The sequence below is a fragment of the Myotis yumanensis genome, unplaced genomic scaffold, assembly GCF_028538775.1.
Source record: "Myotis yumanensis isolate MYYU_CA2020_CCGP unplaced genomic scaffold, mMyoYum1.0.hap1 SCAF_16, whole genome shotgun sequence".
NCBI classification, from domain to species: Eukaryota; Metazoa; Chordata; class Mammalia; order Chiroptera; family Vespertilionidae; genus Myotis; species Myotis yumanensis.
In genome coordinates this window covers 6,675,458-6,686,663 of record NW_027223767.1, presented here as the reverse complement: position 1 = coordinate 6,686,663, position 11,206 = coordinate 6,675,458, and the positions used below count along the sequence as shown (strand labels likewise).

Sequence of the window (11,206 nt, the reverse complement as noted above, 5' to 3'; positions counted from 1 at the left end):
TTCACACCCATCCGGGCCTGAAGCTAGACACATGGAAGCTACGACTCTCCCGAACACAAATCAGAAACCACAACGGCCCTCCTCTCAAAACCCACGAAAGTCCGCCACTCGGGGCGGCCCGAAGACGGAAGACAATAACTTCATTCCCCCCAGAAATAACGTGATCTGAAGACACACTCTTTGGAGACACTAGCGTTTCCCTCTCATATTAAAATAAAGAGTCGGGCTAATGCTCAGAAACATGTTCTCATGTTTCAGAAGTTATAATACACACACACACACACACACACACACGCACGCACACACACGCAAAAAAGGGGGTGGTGGTGGTGGTAAGTTACTTCTTCCAAAGAACAAACACAACATCCCAGCGACGGGAAAAGAAAAGCTGGGGGAAAATTCCCCCTGCGAATGTAAAAGGGGGAGGAAAATCCTTCATCTGAATTATTTCTCCCTCAACAGTTTTGTAGAAAGTATCTGGGGCTCAAAGTTGTTGCAAAAAGGTCGCGCGGAGCACAGCCGCGGGGGGTGGGGGGTGGGGCGGAGGCGGTCCCGCAGGTTGACCGCTGGGTTATCGGAACCTCCCGGGTCACGGCCGCAGCCTTGGGGCACGTTTGCGAACCTGAGGTGCTATTGGCCGACGTCCTGGCTTTCTCCGTGTGCTCCCCGCTGACCCGCTGAGCAGGACGTTGGAGACTTGGGACACTGGGAGACATTTACTAAAAAGAAAAACCAGGAGTGTTCGGGCTGGCGGCCGAGGCCAGGCGCGGGCAGCGCGGCAGAGGGCCCAGGGCTCGGGTAGGTTCCGCCGTGCGGTGTCCATGTCCGTGTCCGCCGCGGACGGTGAACTGCAACGTGGGCGGCGGCTCAGAGTGAGTAGCCTCGTGGGCGACACTGCACCCGGGCTGCCGCTGGTGGGAGTCGGAGGAACGCTCGGTCCCGGAACAGCCGCCCGCCCGCCCTCCGACCCGCGGGCCAGGTTGCAGGCATCTGAACTTCCTGAACAGCAAGGGGTGGACTTGCGCATCCCGAGCCTCCGCATTGCGAGCGCCCGGTCGAGAACGCAGCGGGGTGCTGCGCCCCTGCCCGCGCTCCCCGCGCCAGCTCCAGCCCCTGCGCCCCCGCCCCCGCCCACGCCCCGAGGGTGTTTTTCCGGAAGAGACCGAGAGAGCGGCCTCGAGTGGACTCTATGCAACTCAGTGGTCGGTGTTTAAAGTTTGACATAAATTGGTGAGAACACAACAACACCTAATAATTAGTGTAACAGGTCAGCAAACCAAACTGTCCTCTCAATAAAGGTGAACGGGCTTTATTATTTACTCAGGGAAAAGGGAGGATTGAACATTTTCTTCAACTTAATGTCCCCAAGAAACTCATATCCCGACAAAACTTTCTACACATGACTTTCACACTCACTTTTGCACCAGGAAACATTTTACCAGCCTTTATCTCCCTGTTAACCCCTCACCCCCTTCACCCTCATCTTTCTCCAGCAGTTTGGGCAACTGGGGAAGATTTTTTTCTGAGGGCAGTTTGCACCGATCCCAGCTAACCGGGCCGGCCTAGAGAGATCAACTCCTGGTAAAGAATAAGAAAGAAAGACATTTAAAAAAAATCTGACAGCAATTTCCAAATACGCTTTCCACTTGAACTTCATAAACCGCCTCCCCTCCCCTCCCAGCCAATGGGTGGTTTGGGGTCTGCATGTCCCTCCTGACTATTGCTTCTCCAACCCCCTCCCTACTGCGCAACACACACACACACACACACACACACGCGCGCGCGCGCGCGCGCGCGCCGGGAGCCCGCCCATGAAACAACTGGATGGGACTGCGTCCCGACACAAGGGCAACTACAGCCAAGGCTTCCGCTCGGGGAGCGAGTGCGGAAATGCGCTCGGGTGCCGAAGTGCACCACTCGGTGGGGTCTGTCCTTTTCCAGCGCCGGGTTATGCCAGCATCCTTCTTCCCTCGGCTCCTGTCACCAGTCCCTGGCTCCGCCCTTCAGATCCTGCAGCCAATAGAAACCCCCGACAACTTTCCTCCGCCCCAAACTCTTTCCACACCCCCACTTTCCGGGAGCTGGTTGGCTGCTGCAGCCTCAGCGAAGCTGCTGTATTTGCATGGTGGTCCTGGTTTCTGGTAGGTGGAGCGGCCTGTCCCTCGGGTGGCCGGGCCCGCCCACTCCACCTCGGTCTCTACTCTTCCTGCGCAGTTCTCCTTCGCAGCCTCAGCGAGGAAGTGCCGGGGCTGCTCTCAGGAGCAGTTCGCAGGGCAGCGAGGAGGCAGCCCCGGGCAGCGGCCGTACGCACCGTCCGAGCGGCCAGGAGGCGGGAGCGCAGCGTTCTCCTGCCCCAGAGCGGGCCGTCGCGCCGTAAGAGCCATCCCCAGGCCAGCAGTTGCCGCCACCCGACTTTCGTTCCAGTTGCGGCTCCTCCCGGGCAACATGTCAAAAGCCGCGGCCGCTACAGCTGCTGCCGCCACCTGGGGAAGAGCAGCAGGAGCAGCAGCGGTGGCCCCGGGCGCACGGGTGCAATAAACCCACCCACCGGGAGTCCGGAGGGCCAAGGAACCCTCTCCGCGCTCACGGCTCCGGCGGGACCAGTGCCATGTGCTGAGCCATGCCCCTCGCCGCGCCCGCGGGCAGCGCATGGGGCAGCGCCTGAGCGGCAGCCGATCCTGCCTCCATGTCCCCAGCTGGCTTCTGCCCCAGCCGCAGGCGCCCCCGCCACCGGTGAGGAGGAAGCTCGCGCTGCTCTTCGCCATGCTTTGCATCTGGCTCTACATGTTCTTGTACTCGTGCGCCGGCTCGTGCGCCGCCGCGCCGGGGCTGCTGCTGCTGGGCTCGGGGTCCCGCGCCGTCCACGACCCGCCAGCCCTGGCCACGGGTCCCGACCGGGCTTTCCCCAGGCTGCTGTTCCAGACAGTACCAGCCACCCCGTTGGCTGCGGCCCAGGAGAAGGCCGAGGGCGCCACGAGCCAGGAGGAGCAGAGTCCCGAGGCGCCGGACTCCCCCAGCCCCATCTCCAGCTTCTTTAGTGGGTCCGGGAGCAAGCAGCTGCCGCAGGCCATCATCATCGGCGTGAAGAAGGGCGGCACGCGGGCGCTACTCGAGTTCCTGCGCGTGCACCCCGACGTGCGCGCCGTGGGCGCCGAGCCCCATTTCTTCGACCGCAGCTACGACAAGGGCCTCGCCTGGTACCGGTGAGTTTCCCCGACAGGGCCAGGGCCAGAGGCGCCAGCTGCTACCCATAACGGGGGAGGAGGGAGACGTGGCTTGTGCTGGGGGAGTGACTGGGGTACCGTCTTGAACCACCGAACCCCTGGGGGCGGAGAGGGGCAGAGAACGAATGCGCGGTGCTGGCCCGCCCCACCCCAGCGCGGTACGGAGTGTTTGGAGGGGTCGGGGAGATTCTTGCCACAACCCATAGAAACTTCTCGAGGAGCTCTGGCAGCTCAGTGGCCCACAGTACCCTAGAAATAATCAGGAGAGCTCTCCGCAAAGAAGGGGTACAGCGACTGAGATGGCGCTCCAGGAAGCTCGCAGCCCTCTAACTGTGGCACCCCGCGTCCCGAAGGAATCAATGCAGTGTTGCTGGCGTTTGCTTCTGGAGCTCGGGACGTGCTGCGCCCCGCCGGCCGCGGCCTCCGCCCTAGACCAACTTCTCAGCAGCCCCTGCTCCCCTTATGGGGTCGTGGGGTGGGAGGGACGGCGTCCCGCTCAGGCCGCGGGGAGTCTGGTCGCGTTTTTGCTACAGTCCTCCTCCCTGCCGGAATCCGGACCCCAAGAGGGTCAAACTCGCTTCTCTGGAGAGCAGCTCGGGCTGGGCGAGTGAGCTGGGCGGGTGGCCCGCGCCTCCGCCTGGCGGACGGGCGCGCTGCGGGCGGATCGTGGAGCGGTGCTGGTCCCTGTCGGGCAAAGGCGCGCACTGCAGCGGCCGGAGGGAGCGGCGCGCGTCTGGGCAGGCATCCGGGCGCCCCCGGCACGGCCGCCGGTTTCCGCCTTCCCGGCTTGGGTGCTGGACTCCACCGGCCCTTTACACGTCGGGGTGCGAAGAATATTGGGGGTCCATTGAATAAGAAATGTGGTTGCCCGGAGATCGGGGTTTCCGGAAACTCGGTTCTTGAGTCGGGTCGTGGGTCCGGTTCTAAAGGGACGGGTAACCCGGACCTCCGCCAACGCCTCCCGCCGCTGCCCGGTTTTTGGGTGAGCGGTTGGGTTGGTCCAGCTTCCGGTGAGACGCGGGAGAGCCGAGGGTCCAGACTCCCGCCTTCCTTCGGAAACTTCGTCGCCAGCCATCCTCTTCCCCCACCCGTTACAGGCAAGATTCAGTCGTGTCCCAGGCAGCCCTCCAGGCCCGAGGAGCCTCCTAGAGGCTCGGGACTCAGAAAACCAAAGGGGAGAGTCAAACCGAACTTCACTCCCGGCCCCCAACCCCCTTTCGGCCCCTGGGGAGGATGGGAGATAAAAAGGGGCTGACCCAGGGGATTAAAGCCGCAGTTCCCACCCTCGCCCCCCACCCCCCACCCCCCACTCCCTTTTGTCCTGGATGTTTTCATTGTCCGCAGTTGCCCCCGTCCCGAGGTTTAGCCAGCCCGGCAGTCACCTTCCCACCGTCCCGGTCCTGGGCACCGGCTGTTCACAAGGACGCCCGGACTCCCGTCTGGCTCCGGCCGCTGGCTAAGTCGGGCCGAGCCCCAGTGCTCCCCGAGGTGCCGCGGGGGCGTGCGGGTTTCCGCGGAGCGGAGCGCAGAGGCGGGGTGCGCTGGGGCGGGCAGGTGCTGGCTGGCACGTGGGGCCGCTCTGGCTGTTAGCTATTGTCATCGATCCCATTGTTATTCTACCGCCGCTGCTCCACTCCTGGTGCCGACCCCGGGCCGGCGGCAGGGGATCGCTGGTGCCCTTCCAGTCGGAACTCGCCGGAGGCTGGAGGCGCCCGGTGTGCGCTGAGATCAGACACGCGGGCCTGGGGCCGGGCCGGGCCGGGCCGGGCCGGGAGGACGGGCAGGAACCTACAATCTCCCACGTCAGCCGGCTTTGAAAGCACCTGGCCGGCTGTGGAAATCCCCACAGGAAGATTCAGTCTCTTAGGCTGCTGCCCGCCACCTGCTCCGTTCCTTTTGATTGACTCAAAACCGCGGAATAAAGAACGAAGTCGCTCTGGAAACCCGAGCGCAGCCGGGAGTCGGGGGGGACGGGTGTCCCGGGCCGCGGGGTGAGCGAGGCCGCCGGGCGTGGGGGCCGCGAGGGCTGGGGCCCGGACGCCGGAGGCGGGAAGTCCCTCAGCACTCCCCCACCCCAGCATCTCCCTAAACCGATGAGCCGGGCTGGACGGTCCAGGAGGCCCGCGGCCCGCGGCTGCGACCCCTGGCCCGCGCGGCGGGAGGCGCACCCTGGAAGCACCGCGGTTCCCCTCTAGCCCGGCGCTCCGGGCGGCGCCAGCACACGCCGGCCGCTGGGCTAGTGGGTGTTTTTAAGGAAAAAGAAAGAACTAATTTAAGTGCCTTGTTTAATGAACACATTTTAATTAATGAAGAATTTTCGGGATGTCTGAGCAAATGTGTAGACTTACAATTATTTTGAAAGCGGCCGTTTTAAGTTTCTGTAACTACACCGGAGGAGACGTCTGTCCCAGACGCTTTTGCTAAACCCGGTGCCAGGGAGCACCCTTCGCCCTCCCGGCTGGGCAAGCCCTGGTGCTCGCCAGAGGTGAGCGCCCTGGTATCTCCCCGCGGTCCCTAAAGGCGGGCAGCAGATTGGAGACGAGCACAGATAATAATTAACCTGGGAGTTGCAGTCAGACACGTGGTTCAAACAAGTCCTCACAGCTAGAAAATAGGAGAGGGGGAACATTTTGAAAGCATTTCGGCATTTCGAAGGCGTGATAAAACTACGGGCATGGATGGCTGAACCCGAGTGTCGGCATCATAGTTGGTCGGAGGAGCAGATCTTGGCTCTGCCTGTGCCAAGTCCTGTGTGGGTTTCATCGATTGGTGCCCGGTCCTTCCTGTGGCCTCGCCAGCAGCCTGGGCCTGCGCGGATTTGCATGAAGTCTCCGAAATTGACTGTAGTTCCTTCCTCGGCCAGAACTGTTGTGGGTTTGACGGTTGTGGGATGGAGGCGGCCCTGGTCACAGCGACGCGGAGCTGACCTCGCCACCAGCCAGAGAGCAGCAGCTTTCTGCCGCTGCCCTACCTACTTACAAGTCAGTGCGCCCTTCCCCCGGCCCATCTGCCCCGGAACCTGAGTATGTGTTAGTCGGGGATAAGACTCATGTGGGTTTGCTTCTTCAGCTTATGATCCAGCTCTCTTCCTCACTCAGGCCTCTCAGACTCGGCATGTGCCGGTGAGCACCGCGTGGGGTGAGGTACAGGCCTGCCCCTTCCCTGGCTGGCTGTGGTGGTGGCTGAGAGCTCTGGGGCTGTGAGCCTCCCAGATGCCAGCGGGGAGAAAGCACACACCTGACATTTAGGCTCTGAATATTGACTTAAACTTAAATAGATACATGCTTTAATATCTCTCTTTTTGACTTGGTGTAAGTTTGGTAGATTTTCACACATGTTAATAATGATACCAGTTTGGGAATTAAGTTAGCCAAATAGTGTGATTATTAATTTTTACCTAGAAATGTGCCTTAAACTTTCCAGAGCAGAAACTCATTCCCCATCTTGACTCTTCTTTTCATTGTTGGTTGCACAAAATAACCTGACACTAATAATGTGGCCATGTTAATAAAAAAAAAAAAAAGTGTGTGTGTGTGTGTGTGTGTGTGTGTGTGTGTATAATGCTGGTAGGTAACATTCCTGAATGTTTTCCCAATGTGCCAGGTATTGTTTCAAATTTTACAGAATTAGCAAATGTATTCCTTAGTACAATCCTATGAAGTAGGTACTTTCATAGATGAAAACACACAGGCACTGAGAAGTTAAGCAACTTGCCCAAGTTGTCCCAGCTAGTACATGGCTAGCTAATGTGCTAACCTCGGCAGTCCTGCTCCAGGTTGCTCTGTGCCATGCTTCCTCGCTTAAGAGACCAAAAACATGATGGTGGTGACATATGACAAGTTCAAAACTGGGTTTGCTGTAAAAGAGCTTGAGCTTTCCAATGTACTCCATGACCTCAGTGTGCATTGCTCACTTTGTCATTCACTTTAAAAAAATATCAGCTTCAGAAGAGGCTCCTTGCTTGACCAGAGTGGGTTTATGACTAGAGTGAGGGTAATTACATCACCATGGCAGTTTCTTTTCTCTGCCTGGACTGGACAGTTGGAGTCAAAGGAGTCATTAAAATGACAAAAATATCCCTCAAGTGTAAAGGCTGAGAAAACAACACAGGTCCCTCCTGAGAATAGATTTATTCTCTTCCCTTTGCCCCCTTGTAAGGCTGAGAGGTGTGGAGGACATGGGGTTAAAAGAGATGCTCTAAAACTTCTGGGAGTAAATTTATTCATTTAAAAGAAATACAGTGCCACGAGTCAAGACAAAACTTATATTTAACTAGGAGACAACTGTAACCAAACTTTGAGTAGATTTCTTTAGACTTAGATTTTGAAACCCAGTAACTTCAGAAAAACTCCCTCCTGAAAGCTAATAGCTGAAAGTAGCAAGTTTTCCTACCGTTTTAATTCAATAAATGCTGAGAAATCTAACTTCTCCCCTATTTTCCTAGTCTGTTTCTAACAACTTGGTGGCAAAGACTGTTTTCCTCTTCATGAAGGGATGTTTGAGATAAGATCTGATTGGGGATAATCCTTTTTGAAGTAATTGTATTTTCAGTCCTGGAGCTTAAACCAAGTATGTAACTCACTTCAGGCTCCTGGGTGAAGATCAAAATTCTACATTTATATGCAACAATTTGAAATATGAACCATCATGTTACAAAGCTGTCAGGATTTATTAGCAAGACGGTGTAGCATGTGTTGAACTCTGTTTTTAATTAGGCACCTAAATTAGACCATAAAATGGTTGATTAATCTTTTACAAGTTGAGGGGAAAATATAACATAAATTAACCTAATCATAAGTGTTTTCCCAGACGCGCTCAGTTAATAAAATAGTCAATATTTAATAGCAACCTATTTGTTTTAAATAAATAAAATGCTGAAATGTGTGAATTTAAATTACACGTATTATTTTCCAAATGGTATTATTATTGAACAGGTCTCTAAAAATTAGGCTGTGCCCATGTCTTAAAAACTATTAAAAGAGAGTGCTACAAATTGACTAAGCTGACAAGGGTAAATTTTGCCTTTTTTAATGGAGCCTGATTATTGAACATTTACAATTTAATAGAGACTATTATTTTAAAAAGACATTTCCAGTTAAAGTTTTGTTATTTGAAATTGTAAAGTGACCTGTCACAGCTTCTGTTTTTCTAGTTTGGTGTTTTATTTTTGTTTGCAGGAAAACTTTGAGCTATTTTGAAAAATCAGTATGTCACAAAACCTCATTCCAAATTTGTATGCTGATGTACCTTTTTGTTTAAAACACGTGGGACATAAGGTTTTCTGGCTCTATAAGAATCACTAAAACTCTTTAGAATTAAAAGTGCACCAAAAATTTTAAAGCAAACCCATCAGTCAGTCAGTGCTATGAATCAGGGAAGTGGCATTTATTTAAAGCTCAGAACTGAAATGCTACTTGACTAGACTGCTTGTCTGCTGTGTTCTGTCAGTAGTTGCTGAATACTTTATGTTCTCACTCTATGAACATGGAAATTAAGTTGACTGACAGCACAAAATGTCCACTTTACAGGCAGAGCATAATGAACATTTCTTTTGCTGTGAATAGAGTTAGTTTCCAAATAGGGTGCTATCTCTCTCATTTAACAGTCTGTGATTTCAGACAGTAAGGGACAGTTCATCCGCGGCTGTTGGGATAGCCAGGAATCCCAGCAAGATGAATTCCCCAAGTATGTGGCACATTTTCAAGGGTAATGAATACAAGATGCTGCCTACCTCAAATGAAAACACTTCCCATGATGGAAAAGAAATGAGATACTGATATCTTTGAAAACTACTTGTAAGTAGAGCATGAAACTTTAAAAAATATTTTAAACATTACCTGCTAGAACTCTCATGTTCTTCTGAAATCTAACAACAGATAAAACAGATGTTAGTGTTTCTTGAATTTTCTTTCTGATTTTAGGTTTGGGGAAGAGTTCAGGAAGTGAGGAGCAATTACTAGCTTAATAATATGATGATAAATAATTTTCATTGCAGTCAGAGGCTCTGTGTTAAAACACTGCCAAATGTTAATAGACCCCTCTTTAATTTTCTTTGTAGAGATACCAGTGCTGGTAATTTCCTATAAGCTATATCTGTATTTTAAATTCTTTCTTTAAATGCCCACTTCTGTGACTTCATATATTAAAAATAGCGTAAGTTACTGGGTCATTAAACATTTTACGTCAGTGTGTCATGGATGAAACATGTTTAAATAGTAAAGCTGTACTGACAAAATTTGTTTGCCTCCTGAAGAAAGCTACTTGGGTTGCGGGAAACGAGTTAAGTCGGCTCGCGTGAATTGCGCGTACTCCGCGGGAGCCATCTTAAACTCGGTTCATATAGATTTGCGGTGGAGTGCGGGAAACGTGTAAACTCGGGCCGATTTTAACTGCGTATTACCAAATATTTCATTTCAATCGAACCCATACTTCAAAAGATATAGGCATTTTAACGCGCCATCTTATATTTTGGCGGGAAATTCACCCGCAACCCAAGTGTTAAAATTATTTGTGTGGATCTGTGCAGAGAGTTGGTTAAAGAGTTTTTGCCAGGGAGGAATTCATATTTTTTACAGTCGTTATAAAATTATGTGTATATACACCACATGTATTCACCGTGGCTGTAAGTTGATAAATTAGTTACAGAACAGATGAGCTCTTGGGATAAAATATTTTTCTTCTAAATACAGCAAATGTGTTAAAATAAGTCTCCGGTTTAACATCAAATTGATTGTATTTAAGCCGAAGCTGGACTGTTTCTTGAGGCGAGATCAGCACTTTTAAACGCTTTTGGCCAGAATGTGAATTGTTGCACGTGCATTCGCCAAGCAGCTTGGGGGCCGATGATGCAGAATAGCTGTTTCCTCCCAAATGGTTGGCCCGGACTTCGGAACACGGCCACCCTGGCTTAGAAACCCATCAGATGCCGGAAGGTTCTTCTGGGCCCCACGGGGCTTGGGAAGCAAATGGAGAGCGAAAACGTGGGGAAGGGACCGAGAAGAAGCAGACTTTTCACCGCACTCTTCAATGAATGGGGCCGAGAAAGGCGTGGGGACCAAGTGGCCAGCATGGCCCCAGCAGGCCCGGCGCGGCCACGTGTCTGGGGCTGTTGTGCCGCGGGAGGGGCGTTCGCTTTCACCGGCTCCCGAGGTGGCCGAGCCCGCGGCAGAGAAAATGGCTCCGCGGCCCCGGGCCCGGATCAGGCTGCACAGCCCTGTCGCGTGGGGCCGCGGCATCTGGTCGCGGCTGCGCCCGGGAGACAGATGGTCGCGCCGCCGGGCGTTGGGGGCGGGGCCCGAGACCTGGCCTGGGGCTGCCCTGCGTCCCGGGTCGCCGGCCGCGGCCACGTGACCAGCCCGAGCCGCGCTCCGGCCTCACCTGTTGGGCTGAGCCGGTGTAGCGGCCCGCGCTCGCAGTGGGCGGGGCCCGAGGGCCATGCCCTGCACCGATTGGCTCTAGGGGCTGCCTGGAAACCAATGGTGTCCCGCCTGCGCGATAGCCCCGCCCCGGCCGGAGCGGGCTTCCCGGCTGCACGGCCTCCGGTTCTCGGAGCTGAATTGGCCCTGCACCGCCCTCGCCTTCCGAGCCGAGCTTATCCCCTGATCTATTGTGCTTCCTTCCTTCCTCCCTTCCTTTCCTCTCGGCCTCTTCTAACCCCTGCACAAATGCCCCTGTCTCGTGGAGGGGAGGTGCTTCTGGTCTGAAGTTTGCTCCTGTTGGGCAGAGCAGTGAGGACTCACGTTCCCTTCCGATTCTGGAATCTCCGCTGCACTGCGGCTCAGGTGCCATTTCTCCTCCCAGCACGTCTAGTCTGCATCCCTAGGACCCCTGGGGCACACACTCCCTGGTCGCTCTCCTTTCCTCAGCCCTCGGCCCACAGCCTCAAGCTGCCCTCTCCTCAGGGGCATGGATGGCTCCCCTTTGGACAACATAGAAGCCCCTTTCTGCACCCTCGGCCTGCAGGGTGGGCTGGAAGCTCTCTC

The 11,206-nt window shown here is 54.6% G+C and overlaps 1 protein-coding gene across 1 annotated transcript in view; it reads left to right on the top strand.

The window, feature by feature from the left end:
* Positions 1 to 2,203: 2,203 nt before the first annotated feature.
* The window catches only part of HS3ST3B1 (heparan sulfate-glucosamine 3-sulfotransferase 3B1), a 41,818-nt gene continuing 32,815 nt past the window's right edge, over positions 2,204 to 11,206 (top strand). Inside the window, exon 1 of the mRNA XM_070393478.1 lies at positions 2,204 to 3,203. Coding sequence (XP_070249579.1) covers positions 2,650 to 3,203 — 554 coding nt within the window. The 5' untranslated portion in view covers positions 2,204 to 2,649. The remainder of the gene's footprint in view (positions 3,204 to 11,206) is intronic.